Source organism: Platalea leucorodia (genome assembly GCF_965183815.1).
Source record: "Platalea leucorodia genome assembly, chromosome: 5".
NCBI lineage: Eukaryota > Metazoa > Chordata > Aves > Pelecaniformes > Threskiornithidae > Platalea > Platalea leucorodia.
Genome location: NC_138827.1, coordinates 10,575,682 through 10,593,238, shown reverse-complemented (window position 1 = coordinate 10,593,238; position 17,557 = coordinate 10,575,682). Strand labels below are relative to the sequence as shown.

Here is a 17,557-nt window from a genome sequence, read left to right as displayed (position 1 = left end):
TTTTTCTAGAGCCAATTAATTTGTGAGACTATGACTCAATTTTTAGATACTTGGGGATGATTGTGATGTGTATTTTCAAGTTTATTTTTCACAGACACTTCCATTTTCAGGTGATGAAATTTTGCATTTTTGTAACAAGTTTGTTTTCACAGACTTTTACTGAGAAACTTTAAAGAATAAGGTTATTGACAAGATGCCCATTTGAAATGTTTATTTTTAAAAATAAGTTTGACATTACTAACTGTGAAAGTCATTACAGTAAGTATGTTATTGACAAGCGTCACATTTTTTGAAAGAAGAGCACGTTCAAGCCTTCACAAATAACTTAATGGAATGATTTATGTGGTAGATATTAGGACTTTTGGAAAACTAGACATTTCATCTCTATTTCTCCCTGTAGCCCCTTGCATGGGTCTTCAAATGGAGAACTGGGAGACTCTCCCTCAAATTCCATGAACACCAAGAATAAATGTGCTTTACACTAATATCACCAGCGGACTAACAGTCATTTCTCAAATCATATTTGACTTAAATCCTTCCTACACACAAACAAAAAAAAGGTCTCCTCAGCTTCAGAAAATTTGAAAGCAAGACATTTGAAGTTTCTTCAACAAAATCCTTCTAACAATGCACAAACAGGCCTCCAGTGCCATGACTAATTATAATACACAGGATCTGACACAACTCTTTACACTAATTGGTACATCTGGTCCTGTACCTTGTTTATGAAATAGGTTCAATTAGAAGTTGAGGTACCACACTTCCCTTCCCAGAAGATGTGCTCTTTAATTGTACTACAATGAAATCATGCATGAGTATCCCCTCCCTCTTCTTAATAGTCAGCCTTTATATTGAATAGGTTAAAGCACAGGTGTTGACATTTTGTGACTCACAGAAGGCAAATCAGTTTCAGAGATTTCTAGTGGTTACAACTGTGTTAATACAGATGAGCCAAAAGAACAGGCTGTTTAAGCCAGCAAGACGCAGTATGACATTACTCGCATTTCTCCCGGAGCTGGATGACAATCACTAGAAGAAACTAGAGCATGAGTCTAAAGAAGTGGATTCCCAAAGCAGTAATAAATTTTGACTGAAGCATGCTAGCTGACATCATGCTCTGCTCTACTGGGTCCCAAATGGCAGCGCAATGCTCACAGTCCTGACAAACTGGTTGGACACAAGTATCTTCCTCATCTTTCTTCCATGACCTGAACCGCATTAAGACAGAACTAACTATAAACGCTTTCCTAGTCCCGAGGGGTAGCGCTAAGGGGAAACGCTGCTGAAGCAGAGGGGAGATGCAAACAGAAAGCCCTTGGAGCAGGAGGGCCAGTAAAACTCGCTGAGTGCCGCCACTCTTTCAAGCCCGCGATGCTACGGCTGCCCAAGCGCTGTAAAGCTGTGACTCCGGGAAGGCGGGGGGCTCTGGAAACTTGCAGGACTGGAAGTCTGGAGGTGCTCATCTGATACAACGGGGCGAACCAAGCTACTTTCTCCTCAGCGGCTGCCCAGACGCGGGACGCGGCTCCCTCGTCCTCGTAAGGAGAGGAGGCGAGAGCGAGCGGTGACCGCCCGACCGGCGCCAGGGGACGGAGCCGGCCCCCGCCAGGCGCGACCGCAGCTGCCACGGCTGCACGCTCCAGCGGGGCCGCGCTCCCCTCCCCTTCCGCACGCCGGCGCCGAGGCTCCCCCGGGAGGCGGCGGGAACGCGGCCCGCACCTGGGCGCGACGCCGGTGAGGGGACGCGGCTCGGGGGCCGAGCTCCTCCTCACGGGCTCTTCCCTCAGCGAACCCCGGGGGCTCCCAACACGGGGCGAGTAGGAGCCACGGCTTTCCCTACGCCTCGTCACCGCTGCCCCACCCCGGGCTGTGCCAGCCCTGCTCCGCCGCAGACCCACCGGAATACCCCCAGCAGCCGCTCCCCGCCATTAACCCTTCCGCGCCCCTGCAACCACCGCCCCCTTCCACCGGCACCAACCCACCTCCTCTGACTGGAGGCTGCGCAGCTGGCTGCTGGGGCGGGGCGTAATTAGCCCGGGCCAACCTTCCCTTCGTTCTCATTGGCGGCTTGACACGAATTCGCTTTGTGATTGGTGCAGGCTCCTTTCGATCTGTCCGGCGGGCGGCTTCCCATTGGCTGTCCGCAGGGGAGGTGAGTGTGGTGCGTTTGAATCGCGGGGAGGCGGTGGGCGGGCGGCTGTAGCTTGCCACGTTGCCGCCGGCAGCTTCGCGCAGCCCGGCCAGAAGGGGGAGAGGTTCGGCAAAGTCCGGAAACGCTCGGCAATGGCCGGAGGCGGCTTTTAAGGAGAGGAGCGGCTGCCGGCTTGCCCTGCCCCGCCGTCGCTCGGCGCCGGGGGAGTCCTTGGCGTGAGCGCCGCCGCCCCGTCCTCCCGCCGCGCCGTGAGGGGAAGGGGCGCGATGCTGGCCGACAGCCTGGTGGAGGAGTTCGAGATCCGGGAGGATGAGCCCTGGTACGACCAGCAGGACCTGCAGCAAGGTGAGCCGGGGCGGGGGAGAGGGAGCGGCGGCGGCGGACGCTCCGCGGGGAGCCGCCGCCGCGGGGGGCGTGTGAGGGAAGGGGCCGTGGCGAGGAGGGCGTGGGAGGGTGGGGGCCGAGGGGAGCCGCCGCGGGGGGCGTGCGAGGGCAGGGGCTGCGGCGAGGAGGGCGTGTGGGGAAGGGGCCGCGGGGAGCGTGTGAGGGAAGGGGGCGGCGGGCGGGCGGGCGCGGGGCACCGCCACAACGGCGGTGCGGAGCCCGGAGAAGCGCCGGGCGCTCGGGCGGGGCGGCGGGAAGGGCGCGAGGGGGCCGAAGCCGCCGGCGAGGGCGGCGGGAGCGGGGCTTGTGCCGCTCCCCGACCGTCGCAGCCGGGAGCCCGGGCTCCCCTCAGGGCCGCGCTTCCCGCCGCCTCGGGCGCGGAGGCAGAGGGATCGCTGTGATCGACGAAGACTGCCGCCGTCTTTGTTTGAGGGAAGGGGTTGCTGCAGCCGAGTCGAATTGTGCCTGGGTCCCTCTCCGCCCGGCGGGGGGGGGGGAGGGAGGGAGGGAGGCGGCTCTCCGAAAAGTTGCACCTTGACAGGACGTCAGGCAGCCATTCGGGGTGGGCGCTGCAAGCATCGGGGTGGGCCGCTGTATCGCGCCCTGCTGAGCCTTTTTGTAAGGGCTTCCAGTCGATGAAGTTGTAAACGGAGCTGTGCTCGATTAGTTGCAGGTCCATTATTAAAAACTTCATAAGTTTTCTTCTTAAAATATACGAATAACTCCACTATGCATCAGAGTTATACGTATCTAGCTCCTGTATGTCATTCTGTCAATAGGTCTTAAACGCTACATGCAAGGGGTAAATGTTATTCTCATTTCACAGATGAGGAAGGAGTCACAGGAATACACAAAGTATAATTGGACTAAAAAAATCTTCTACAGACATGATATGGAAAGAATGTGCCATTTCCTTAAGAGCTTAGTGGCATTTACGGCTGGTATTTACTTAGTTCTACTTTTTGTTATTAATCCTGAGTTCGTTTTAAAAGGCCAGCTCAAAGCTGTGAAGTGGCTTCCTGCAGACCTGCTCCAGCCTTATGCTTTTGGCTTTTACATTGAAGTGCGTTAATTCTTGGGATTGGTAGGTGCTGCTCTACTATAAACCATAAAGAAAGATACTTTTGAAAGCTCTTCCTAGCTAAGCAGTTTTAATACTGGGATCAGGCATCTGACAGCAGAAACTTTTTTTGATACAGGAATAGGTCTCTCTAATTGTATGCTTTGACTATAAAATAGCTAACTGTTTGAAAGCTGTACTTAGGTACTCTTTGCTCAAAATAGATGTTTTCATGGCTCTAGGATATAAACCAATCAATTTAAATAAGATCCTGAAACTGTAGTTTGCTGTCAAGGGGAAGGGAGTTGAAAAGTTGAAGACGTGATTTAGCAATGTTTTTACTATGTCAGTGTTTATGGGGTAGAAGACCTACAAAGAGACTTCATAGCAACAGACTTCTTGCCTTATTGATGTTTCTTTAATTTCATTTTTTTAATTAAAATGAATGAAATAATCACCGTTTGGCTCACTGCTGTGAGCTTTTAAGAAACAGTATTCCATTCTAGAGGTTTGTGCATTTTGAGGGTTGGTTAATGCTCTCTCAACATTTGAACAATCTTTTTCTGGGGATTATCTCTTTACAAGCCTAAACGGAAGTGACTGATAGCCTTGCCAAAAGGGAAAGGAGGAAAATAAGCTGATGGGCAAGTTGAAATGCAAAGGAGAAATTCCTTACAGGAATGTTTTTTAAATGTTCTGTTACACTTTATTCCTGGAGTCTGAAAGATACTCTTCCTTCTCCTAAGACTAAGCAATACCTGTATGTAAACAGAGTAGTAAGACTGCTTATCAAGATCTCTTGAAACTTTTCACTACCCAAACAATCAGTGCACATTTAAAGAGGAGTAGGTCTATAGGAAAGCCTAGGTTGTAAAACACTAGGAAGTACCCTGAAACAAGCTTGTAGTCCTTGTCAGCCGGTCTTTGAAACTTAGAATTAGGGTAGGGTTTTGGAAAAGCTTTGACAGTCTTTGTATCCACCCAAAGCTTTTGCCTTGACAATGGAGGTGGGCTTTCCTGGCATGCTGTTCGTGAAAACAGAATGCTCATGGAATTCTTTTCAGGATGGGAACCGGCATCCTTCTTGTGCAACATCCACGTTGTGCTGCACTATGTTGACCTTTGAAAAAGAATGTTTATATGACTGCTTTTTTTACATCTTGCTGTTACTCACTTTAGCAGAACAGAGGGTAATCTTAACATGGAGTAGGAAAGATAAAGCTAAGTAAAAAAATTAAGGGTTTCATTTTACAGTTAAGTAAACTTCAACCAGGCTTCCTTATATATCTTGCACTACTAATGCCTTTTCCTGTTGAAAAGAACAGGCTGATTTTTAGATTGAAAATTCTCTTGAATCATTTTGTTATATGGGTTATGAAAAACTAGAAAAGGATTTTAGTACTGTTTTTATCTTTTTTTCAATTATAGTAATGCTGTCAGAAGAGATTGTGGAAAAGTGCTGGTAAATGAGGGCTGTTTAACATCACAGAAGACCTATCCTTGAAGTCCTGTGTTGGTTTAGAGATTTCTGATGGAGCTGTTAAACACTAGTACAACTGCTCAGATTTACTAAAACGAAGATCTTAAGATCTGCACGTATGCAGTTTCCATTATTAAAAACCTCTTTGCTTACATCTTCATGGTGAAAAGGAAAAATGCATGTCTGTGGCAGAAACTTAGCTGTTACTTTACATAAATTTACAACAGAAAATGCAGTGTGCTTCTAGTATTGTACGGTAACTCTCTAAGAGAAATGTAAATTAACTTTTTATCTGGAGAACACATGCATACTGCACGTCTCTTCAAATTTGCTCTTTATAGTGCTTATAGATACTTAGCAATGCAGAAAAATGGATCAAAGCAAATTCTTAATTTTAGAAGAGATGACATTGTTTCAGTTCTTGCTTTCTCTACAGGTAGGAGTTAGGGTTTTATTGCATGTTCCTGAGCTCCTCCACTTGTCTTCTCCCCCTCAGAAGCAAATTGCCTTAATTACAAAATAGCATGCTTCTCCCATAGTAGCTCATTTGTGCTTCTGCCATTCTAATGAACAGAATGAGTGTGTAAGTTTAATGACATGAATTCTATTACTCACGTTGTGTTCAAAGTACTGTGTGGTATGTGTTACTTGATTTAGTAGATGAGGGGGCATTTAGGAATGAAACGATCAACTCCTAAATGTACTTAAACATCAAAACAAACTTTCACTTTGGGAAGGGAAATGGCAGCAAGTAATGCCATTATGCATTACGTCTTTAAGATAATCCTAAATCCTCTCTAAAGCTCTTATTCTACTGTATTAAAATAAAAGAATGGACTGTTTAGTCTTTGCCTTGAATGATGCCAGTATTGCTGACTGTAGCTTTAAAGATTGTGGCTCCTAGTAAAGATTAGTATAGTATGAGAACTTGTGGATTGGGACTCCATTTTATATAGGACGATAGATTCACTGGATTTGAAGATTACAGTATTCCGTAATGTGACAGAACAAACAGCTTGATGTTTGACTGGGACTTATTCTGTCCATGGGTAAACAATGTACAGTGTCTGTTTAAAAATGGCAAAAACTTAAGCAGGACGCCTTAAGGTTTCCTTATCCAAATATTTTAAACCCCAGCTGTAGAATAGGCTGTATTTCTTAACAAGTGGTGTTACAATGAAAAAGCTATGTGAGGATAAACTCCGAAGTATAGATCAGTGTGTCATGTGGCTCCTAGTCATAGATCTTTTGAAACTGTGGAGAACTCCCATGCAGTGTGATTTGTTCTAATTTTTGTGGCATTTATTCTAAGAATCTGACCTTAAGGTAGGAAACAATGCACCGCAGCTGTAAAGAATGTGTAAAGAATACCACAGCTGTTGTTTTGCCAGAACTGGACATCCAGAACTTAATAGACAAATGCTCCTACTCACTTGTCCTTGTAAGTCTGAATTTAGTCTTTGGCTTATGTATGTAGATGGAGTAAACATTTTGGACAGGCTCCTGAACTGAAGGTTAGCACAAAACAGTTTTGGAACAGTGTTCTATCTATTACAATGACTACCTGATAAGATAATTGGGAAAGGGCAGGAAAGAGGTAAGATAACATGTTAAAACAAGGGCATCTTAATCAAATGAAAATGGAATGTGTTTTCTCCTCTAGCTACAACTACTGGTGATGCAATACATGTCTCTTAAGTCTTCTTGAAGTGAAGCTAAGTTTTTCTTGACTTTTCTTCTGTTGCTTTCCGATTAGTGATGCTAGTTCTATGTGAAACCTAACAAGATTGTATTGCATGCATGCAGGAGACAACCTGGTCATGGTCCAGGTGATGGGAAGGAGGTGGAAAATTAGAGATTTTTAGAAATCTGTTGGATTCTTAACATGTAATACCCCACACAGACTAATTACAATTTCAGCAATAACACAAAGATGTATTTCTTTGTCGCATTATGTTAGCTTTTAAATTACATGTGTCTTTAAACATAATAATATAGAATACCTAGCACTACTGATGCTGTTGAACAAATATCAAGCTTCCCTCTAGAAAGGAACTGAGTGTTCAGATGACTTATTTCTTAATTTGAAACAACTACAGTCACTGCACCCTGGAGGTGATTGAAGATGACTGAAGTGAAATTGAGATTAAGTGCCTGAGAACAAATGACATTTAAAATGATGTTTTGGAGCACATAAACCAATTCTTGTCTCCTAGGTTTATGAACTCGAAAAGCAGAATAACTGCATTTCTTTATGAGCTTTATGTCTTTTGATATTATTGTTTCACCATAAAAAGCATCTGAAACTTTCATTTAGCACTTTGATCCTGTATGACCTGAGCTCCTTGGTGAAGGGGTAATGTGGAAGAACAGCAAAGTAAATTAGGAGTGCAGTCAGCTTTGGCCTGGGTCTAGCCTGATGAACATTTACAGGCTCTTTTATGCTTATTCTTCTAAAATAGGAGTGCTGTAAACATGGTGAAGTGTAGCTAACGGACACCTTGGGTAGAGATGTTGGTGCAGTAGTTGGCAGATGGCGGGAAGTGAAGATGGCTGGATGCATCTGACCTGTGGCTGAAGGACCAAAGGAGGAACTAAGGAAGCTTCATGAAATAAGAGTATCTTCTAGGTTTCAGGACTGACTTAGACCTGCATTATAGATAGTGTATGAATATTCTACTTAAATATAAGCTAACTTTCTTTTTGGGTACTGGAAATAACTTAGAGCAGTTATAACAGCAATAAAAAACCACCTCAAGTATTCGATTAAAATGCTTTAACATTAGATTATAGTATTGGCTCTAACTTAAGTGCAAATATGATTTCTTTTGTTTAGATCTTCACCTTGCTGCTGAGCTTGGGAAGACACTGCTGGACCGTAACACTGAACTAGAAGAATCTTTACAGCAAATGTATGCAACAAATCAAGAGCAACTGCAGGAGATAGAGGTAAATATTTAAGAGATCTAAGTGTTAAAGCATCTAGACCTTCAACATAATAGCACATAAGTTGAGATCTGAATTTCTTGACATCTGATGGACACTTTAAAGAAAAATACTGAACAATCTTTACCCGCTTCTGCTACTTTGAGAATTTGAGAACCTGTATAGGCTTCATTGTAGTTAGAACTGTTTGATTACCAGAAGCTTTGTGCCATTAAACTTCACGTTGGATTTGGCTTGTTTAATGACAAATGACTGGTATTTTTCTTTTTGTACAGGAAAGTTACTTCAGTTATTTTATTGCTAAACTTTGCCGATCTTGCCAGGTAAAATGACATGAAATTATATGATGAATGAATTAATAATTTAAATTATTATATGAAAATGTTAAATGCTGATAAGTGCAGGAGAGAGATTTAAGTAAAATCTGAAGATACATACTTCCACTAAACTGAGCTGTGGTAAAGGGAGCTAAAGTCTATTTCAATTTAAAAGAAAACAAAACAAAAAAAACAAACCAGCAAAAACAAACACTTAAATAGTATCTAAATACAGGATGTAGTGGATGTATTGTTCTGTATTTTCTGGGAGCAGGGGGGGGGAAATCATAACCACCCTTTCAAAACTGCTCATCTTTGTATTACTTGGTGGAAAAACCTGGCCATTTTGGCAATTTCCTCTTTTTTTTTTTTTTTTTTTTTTTTTTTAATATTGCTTGTGTTCTTGCAGACCTAGCATTTGTCAGCATAATGATTTTTTTTCAGGTATTAGAGGACAATGCATGGTCTCTAATAATTAAATTATTAAATATTCAGTACTTTGCTGACTGACAACATATTGGAAACATAGTCAGCATTTCAGTTTGGTTTTGGTACAAATTACAGGGAACAGGCTGTGACTGGTATACACTAGATTTTTACAAAATCTGAGTTCCTTTGTGCAAGCAGTACTTCTCAGTTAGGGACAGTCTGTGGATTTTGTACAGCTGCAACTTAAGACTTAAACCACTTATCATTGCAGTGGTAACAGGTAACTTAAAGAATCCTAAACTTAATACATACAGATACGTAGGTGTCTTTAAAGTAGTTGTGTTAACAGAAATGCAGCATTTTTATTAGGTGATGCACAATTTCTCCATGCAGGTTTTGTTGTTGTGGTTTTTTTTTTTTTTTTTAAGATACTTCTGTTTTATACCTCATAGTTTGGCTCTTTCCTCTGTTAGGTGCTAAACATCATCTTTGTTATCCTATTCATTCTGTGATACAATGGTTGGAATGGCTGATATTTATATTGGTGCCACAGCATTACAAAAAATGTATTTACTTATGTAGAGACTTAACTCATTGCCATGAATGGTTTTTATAAAAAGATTAATTCTTAAGATCTAGAGAGAACAAACACTTCAAGGTGCCTTACAAATACTGTTCTACTTAAGGTTCAACATCTGTGTGAACAACCATGTTTAAGGAAGTGTTTCACACAGTTACAACATACCTTTTGAAATAACACAGCATAACTTTGCAATAGATAACTAACCTGGCTTGTTGAGTGTAGCTACTTAATAAGCAGCTGAATTTTAATACTATCTTGAAATATGGAAAATATATCATTGCTAAGCTGCATTCATTTATAGAAATAGTCTAGTGCCATTAAGGATATAATATTGTGTTGGTTTAAGCCAGTTTATTTGCTTAAGCTTTTCTGGTGGGTTAGTGTTTATTGACTACGTAAGAGAGCTCCAGCACCGGGAGGTGGTCAGAAGTGTCCTTCCTGCAGGGACCTAGAGTTGGGGTGTTGCAGGGTCAAGTACTTGTATGTTCAGACAACCTCAAACAGTGACACACTAATTTATTCTCTCAATATCTTGCTTTGCTTAGCCAATCAAAAAAACAAACCAAGACTTGTGCAATACTGCTTTTTGAAGGCTTTATCTGATACGTCTTTCTTCTCTTTCTTTTTCTCCCCCAGCATGGGTAGGAGTGTATATTGGGTTGTCCTCTTAGCGCCCTCCAAGAGGAGGGGGATAGAGGTCAGAGAACAGTTTTTGTGATGCTTCTGACATAGAAGTAGTGCCTGCACCTTTTTTTGCCCAATTTACTGTGTTGAGTCAAAGACCCTGTAGACTGTATTCATATCTGCCGTAATAACGTGCTGTCTTCTCCGTTCCACCACCTGTCTTTCTTACACTAACTGCACTGGGAAAAGACAGAAGATTATTAGCAACTCAAAACATTGCTTTCTCCAAAGAATTCTCTTTTGCATCTGGATTTCTGGTAGAAGGGGGAAAATCAAATGAACCCCTTCTTCAAATACTCAGAGAGAACCTCAAGATGGAGGAACTGAATATATTAGCTTACTGGCACAAGGGATTGTTACAGGAATTCACTGAAACAGAGGGGAATAAAGTTAGCATATGCAAGGTGCAGTACTTTTTAGCTTGTAAAAGCAGTCAGTGTTATTTTCATACCCATATATCTGTCTTTTGTGGGAATGCACAATACCCCACTGCACAGGATAAATGTGCAAGTGGCATATCCAGTCTCTATGCTTGATTTTTCCTAATTTTCAAGCACTTATCTCTGTAACCTAAAGGTGATCTTTCAGTGTTCCTGTAGCTACTCTGCTGCATTTCTGACTAGGTTTTTCAGTGCAGTGTATCAGTATAAATCTTTGGGTTTTTTTTCCTATTAATTCACATCTTATGGGTAGCAAAGTCTAGAACTAGCTAAGAAATCATTCTGAAATATGGTACTATCTTGTCTGCATGGAAAAGGAAGGGTCAAAGGCTTTGGGATGCTTAAGATTACATCTAACGTATCAAATGCTAACATATTAAGCGTTTTACAGCCTTGGATCATTATATCTGACCTCTGTGCTGACACGTGTGCCACTGACTAATCATTGTAAATGTAATAAATGCTGGATTGAAAGGGCAACTTTATTCCTATCTGAATCTGTTCTTAGCACTCAGGCTTCAGAAATACTGACTCTCTCCTTTATCATGTGGTAGAATGCAGGAAGTCTCAACTGCTGCTTCAGGTTAGGTGCTCAGTTGCAGGGGAGGTGGAATAAATGTGAACTTCTAAAGTGTTTATTACCACATCTAGACTTTGTTTTGGTGGCCTGGTTACACCAGGCCAACTTGACCCCAGTGCTGAAGATATTGGAGATGCAAGGTGGAGAAAATGGTGCTTCACCGCTTCCATTCATCTAAAACTTCCACAAAGTCCCACTGTAGTAAGGGGTAACATCAAATTCTGGCACCAAAGCCTTGGTTTCTGTGTTAGCCACGCTTGTATTGCTGAAGAAAGTCTGAAGATCTCCAGCTCCTTCTGAGAATAACCAATAGGGAAAGTTAATCTGAAATGGGTCACACTGCGATTCTGCTGCTAATCCATGTACTATTTTTGTGTAAATCCTCTGTCATGTGCGCACAGGCTACAAAAGGATCTAGCCAACTGCTATCACGTTGATCTTCTAGAAGTCTGTATGTAGCAGTTACTAGTCCTAGATTAACTTATTATCTGTGCTTAAATTGCCTAAAATGTAAACCCATCAATCTTTTAATGAGGTAAAAGGTCAAGTGGAATATCAGAAGTTTTGAGTATGTAATAGGCCTATGTAAAGAGAAGTAATTCTCCCTAGAAGTCTGCTGGATGTTCCTACTTGAAGCTTACTTTTCAGTAAGTAGCACGTAGTAATACAGAATATATTGCAAGCAATAAATTCTATGTAAGAACAAAGTATTTACAGTTTAAAGGGTTAGGTTTTTTGTTCAAGTCTGCAAACTCTCGTGTGCATTTTTAGAATTGGATTGGTCCTGTCCTGGTTGGGACAATATAAGACACTTAGTATTAAGAGCCTTAGGTGATTGTTAATTGCTCTTAGACTGAGAATTCCAAGCTTTCTGACATTATTCAAGAAACTTAACAGTCTATGTTGTTAATTGTAAAACTAAAGAGGATTAAAATGAGAATACTTCATGTGGAGTTTTGTTTTTTAAAAAAGGCAGGAGACCTTTCTTTGGGATTACAGTAACTGGAATAGCTCCCTGTGGGTAATTAAAGATTGAATTCAATAATTTGATTATACTTCCTGACACATAGTAGCCCACATACTGTCTTAAGCATGACCACAACCTAAATTCTGTTCCGCTGAACCTAATGCTGCTTCAGACTGGAAAAACTCAGGTCAGCTGAAAATAAATTTAATTATGGATGGTGCCACCCAGTGTTTCAGTTTTAATGGTAAGAAAATTGTTGGGTCCACACTGCCAGAAGATTTCTGTTGGAGCCCACCGCAACTTTTAGAAGGACTCGATGGATAGTTAAGGGCTCCGTTGAAGTCTGGGTTCATGGCTGTATTAGTGACGACGGCAGTACAGACAAACCCAGTTCAGAAGGCTTGTGTACTGGCAAAAGCCTCACTGCAGCAAGGACAGATGAACCCAGCTTGGACAACCAAGCCCAGCTCCTCTGGGTAAAAGGCTGGTTGATCAGCCAGGGTTGACCTCCATGGCAAAGGCAAGCTGCCTAGCTCAGTTCCTGATAGCGCCTTTGCAACTGAATGCTTACCCAAGCAACCACTGGAATCTACATTTCTGAAACTCCGTAGTTTCTCTATGAATGTGAATAAAAATGCAGAATAGTAGTCCTATCTTTGTGTTTCAAGTATAAACTAGTAACAGCAATACTGTCTTGCAGTACCTCACGAAGCAAGTGGAGCTCTTGCGTCAGATGAATGATCAGCATGCAAAAGTGTATGAACAGCTGGACGTGACAGCAAGAGAACTGGAAGACACTAACCAAAAACTAGTTGCGGAGAGTAGAGCTTCACAACAAAAGATATTAAGGTAACAAACTTATACTTCATCCTCTTTCCCCCCTGCCCCAGTTGATAATGTAAGAAAGAGCCGTCCAGGTGTTTTTGTGTAGTTATTGGGTGGCTGTCTCTGTCTAGTGTTGTTCTACAGTACTGTTAAATTGAAAGGATAGTTTTATTTAAAGGTCAGCCTTCAGAGAAGAAACTACAGTATGAGGGGATGGGAAATTCCCATGCCCTTGACTAAACACCCAAATGTTTTAACAGCAGTCCTTCACCTTTTAGCTTGACAGAGACTATTGAAAACCTGCAAACACACATAGATGACCTGCAACGACAAGTAGAAGAACTGAAAAAGTCTGGACGAGGCCGGATGAACCATGAGAGATCTGACCAGCCAAGATCAATGCATAGTTTCTCATGTTTGAAGGAGCTGTATGACCTTCGCCAGTAAGACTCTTTACCTTGCATAGTAAAGAAAATACTGAAATTATTTTAAGGAAAACTTTAAAAACTAAGACCCAAGCACAGATGTCAAACAAGCTAGCAGAAAGTCATCCAGTGTTCACAACGAGCAAAATATCTGCACAGTCCTGCACTGTGTAGTTCTGCCGCTGCTTTGGGCATACTTCTAGACTGCACTAGTCTTTGTGCGAGAGGAACTGCAGGTTCCACTTTCTGTCTTGAAAGGTTCTCTCCCAAAGTCTCCATCCATATCAAATTGTAGCCTAGAACGCTTACAGCGATTTGCACCCCACTTTTTTCAGTCAAATAAAAGCAGGCACACAGATAATCGGAAAAACAAACATGCTAAATGCAAAATATTTTTCTGTAACTTACCCTTTCCGTGGATGTCTGTGGATATCTTCTTCTTAAGGAAGCCAGGATTCCTGCAATAGCCTTCCTGAACTTAAGCTGGTTAAAATGATGCTTAAGCTGGTAAAATGGTGCCTGGAGCTCTGGGCTGCTTTTTTAATTTAGAGCAGTGTTACCCAGCTGAACTGCATTAGTATGCCTGTCAGGACAATCACCTGGGGTAAGAGCTCAGTCCTAGAAGGGAATTTCATAAGTGAAGCACCTCCACAGACAGACAGGCAGAGCAGGCTTTTGTGCCTGGGCTTTGGTACTACATGGAGGTAGGACTGCAGAACAAACCCATACATCCAAAAAGAAGTTATTTCTTGACAATTCAAAAGAGAAGTGGATTCCTTCAAACTGCTAAAGGCTTGTGGAAATACCAGCCTACAGAACTGCCTTGTCAATTTTGAAGCTTGTTTCCACAATCAATAGTGACAAAAGTTACAGGAGTGGAATGCTGCGGAAAAAATCTGAGTGTCAGAAAGTATTGTATGATACATGGAGGCAATGTTTATTTAAACTGAAATTGTAGGTCTAGTTATTGGGTAAGCTGTTCTGTAACTTGAAACTGTTAATGAGCTGCTGTTCTGCTTAAGCTGGGAGGCTTGATTTGAGGGCCTGTAAGTATTTACAGACTCTGTTTGATTATTAAATGGACTGACAGGTTAGTAAAATGACCGCTATGTATACTTTGAGGTGCATTAGCACACAGTTCACGTCCATCATTAGTTACCCAGGACAGGAAAACTTTAGGGGGTGTGGCCAGCTGTACTTCCTACATTTGATAATACTTATTCTTGTTTCTGCAGGTATTTTGTTTATGATCATGTGTTTGCAGAAAAGATTACTTCGATGGATAGTCAGCTAAGTCCTCTAGAAGAAGAAAATGAGAACTTAAAAAAGGCGGTTACAGTTCTGCAAGCCCAACTTAACCTAGAGAAAGAGAAGAGGGTAACAATGGAAGAGGAATACAGTCTTATGGTAAAAGAAAACTGTGACCTTGAACAGAGGCTTGTCGATATAGACTTATATCGGGCTCGTGCAGAGGAGCTGGAAGTGGAAGTAGCTGAAATGCGACAAATACTGCAGTCTGAGAACACATTCCATAATGCAGAGAAATTGGTGCCAGAATCCTTTTTCATTTCGTTCAAGGAATCTTTAGAAAGGGAGCTTGGTCAGAGCCCGGCAGATGATGGACTTCTGACTGTATCGGAGCTTGAGAAGAAGGCACTGAAACGGAGCAGCAGCGAAACTTTCCTAAGCAGTGCTGCAGGGGGAGACATTCTAAGGGGCCATGAAGAAACGTGTATTAGGAGAGCTGAAGCTGTGAAGCAGCGAGGAATCTCTGTACTGAATGAAGTTGATGCTCAGTATAACGCTCTGAAAGTGAAGTACGAGGAACTTTTGAAGAAGTGTCAAATGGATGAAGATTCTTTGAAACACAAGGCTGTCCAAACGCTGAAGCAGTATTCCAAAGACCTAAATGTGGGGAATACCCAGTATGATCTTTCAGCTAGCAATCAAGAATGTGCAAATGTGGAGCTAAGTGACTCTCCCACAAATGCTCTTCCTGAATATAAAGCACTCTTCAAGGAAATTTTTAGCTGTATCAGAAAAACAAAGGAAGAAATAGATGAACACAGAGCTAAGTACAAGTCCCTCTCCTCTCAGCCATAACATTGGGCGTGCTGATGACCCATTTGCTGTTGGTGACTGTTAGTCAGGAAGGGGAAAAACTTCATACAAATGCCAGAAGACCCCTTACACTGATGTATTTCTTGAGCACTCAAACTGAATGTTTTGAATTGGCTTGTAGACCTGTAGTTGACAAGCTAGTTAGTTAACAGCTAGTCTCCCTGTACCTATGTAGCAATAGAGTTAATGTTGTTTAGCACTGTCACACAAACTAGTGGTTGTAAAGCAAACAAACATCATAGCTTAGTACTACACTACTACTTCATACTACACTTCATCTCTGGCCAGAGCAGTAACTGACACTCGTTTCCTTAGTCCACCTCAAAAATAAGAGAGCTAAGAAATCTGTACTGTATTTCTCACAAGGAACCAGACTAAAGCTTTCCGTTGGCTGGCAGGTGATGATGTAGCCCTGTAACTTACGTCTGTGTAGAAAATTAACAAAACCAAAGCCCCTGAGCAGTATCACGGGCAGCCTCTCCTCGGCTCTTGAGGATGAAGTTAGCAGTCTCGCTGAGCTTGCTTTGGCAGGCAGGTGGAGAGCTGGCACGGCACCCCGCACTGTGCTCGGTTTAAGCCGGTACCAGGTTTTCACATGCACTAAGCTCTCCCATAGATCAGTATAAATGTCTTCCTACCCAGAAAGGATTTGATGTAAAGTTTGCGTGGCTTTTTAGGTATGGTTTCTTACGTAGGGCACTTTGTCTTAAGGCAAGATACTGTGAATTGATGATTTATGTTATTTGGGACCTACTGTTCTTTGGTGGAATGTCTGCAAAGTACATTTTTATGTGTATTTGGTAAGATAGAAAGTTGCAATTTAGCTATTTAACTTTAGTAGTAGCATTGACGTAGTGAGATAGCTTTTAATCTTACATACCACAAACTCCAAGTGCTTGAAGGAGACGGGCCAGGTAAAACCTTATCATATTGTTTTGTCTGTCGCTTCCAGCGTCTGTGGACCTAGCCCATGCTGCCTGGGGGGTGGCAGGATGGACAGCACGCTGCCAGAACATACCCTGCTGAGAACTGGGGCCGCGCTCTTGTTCTTCCTCTCCTTCTCCGCTCCCTAATAATAATTCATATGTACTCAAATTCTGAAAAACAAAAACCATGGAGAAGTACGTTCTTTAAAACGGCTTCAAAGTGTGAAGAAAACAAAGGCTAAGAGATGAAGGGGGGGAAAAGGCACAGTGGAAGGTGACATCCTTTTCCTTACAAAGGGTCTCGTGGCTCAATTTGGTCAGCTCTTCCTGGGAATCGCCTTCCTGCCTGTCCGAGTTGCTGCGATATACCCAACAGCTGACGGTTTCTCAGCTTTAGTTGACTGCTGCTGCAGCTCTGTCTGCCTTACGTTGTACCCTGTTAAGCTTGTCTATAGCTGTCTTTCAGTTGCAGTATTAAGACTTCGTATTGTGGGAGTTTCTCTAAAACATGTATTGCGTTCTGAAAATTATTTAAAAATGGGAATCTGAATCTTGTGAGTATTTTTCTAAGCAAATAAAAAATCCAGTCAAGCTACATGTGTAACTAGTAATTATGCCCATCTGTGCCAATCAGGAAACAGTAACCTCAGCGCAGATGGCACCCGTGCTATCTCGTATTGCCATCTTTCCTATGTAGCTCAGATGGAGTTCCCATTAAATTTCTATTTTAAAAAGGTTACACTACATGGAAAAGGATAGGCCTGTCTGGGAAAGAAATCCAGAAGGAACTAAGTAGTTTCTCCTTATTGTTGTGGTTTTTGTCAGTGCTGTTCAAAAAGGAGGGGAGGGGAAAAAAAAAAAAAAAGGCAGAAAAGCTGCTGTTCTGCCATCAGGTTAACTGCATTGTCACTGCTTCCCTAACACTGGGATCCTCGTCACCCGGAGGCCTGCCCCAATTCAGTCACTGGAAAGCAGAAACCTTAAATGAGAAAGGCACGACACTGGTAGTCACAAATGATTTACTACTAATACTCACCACCACTTTAGGAGAAGGGGGATCCACACCTGCTGGACCAGAAGACATGTAAAAGCCGTTCAGACTTTTTGGGTAAATAGGCGATCTTCAGTGGTTTATTACTGTTGGCTAATTTAGAGCACTTTCATATGTACAATTTTTATGCTTTAAAAATATCAAAAATGTTCTCAGATTTCCACAGAAATACTTGATTCTTCTGTAA

The 17,557-nt window shown here is 42.3% G+C and overlaps 1 protein-coding gene across 1 annotated transcript; it reads left to right on the top strand.

Moving 5' to 3' along the window:
• The first annotated feature begins 2,333 nt into the window (after positions 1–2,333).
• CDR2 (cerebellar degeneration related protein 2) lies at positions 2,334–16,940 on the top strand. Its single transcript, XM_082311902.1, has 5 exons — positions 2,334–2,497; positions 7,913–8,025; positions 12,723–12,871; positions 13,126–13,290; positions 14,508–16,940. The coding sequence occupies exons 1-5, from the start codon at positions 2,419–2,421 to the stop codon at positions 15,373–15,375; spliced, it is 1,374 nt and encodes a 457-aa protein (XP_082168028.1). The 5' UTR covers positions 2,334–2,418; the 3' UTR covers positions 15,376–16,940.
• The last annotated feature ends 617 nt before the right edge of the window (positions 16,941–17,557 follow it).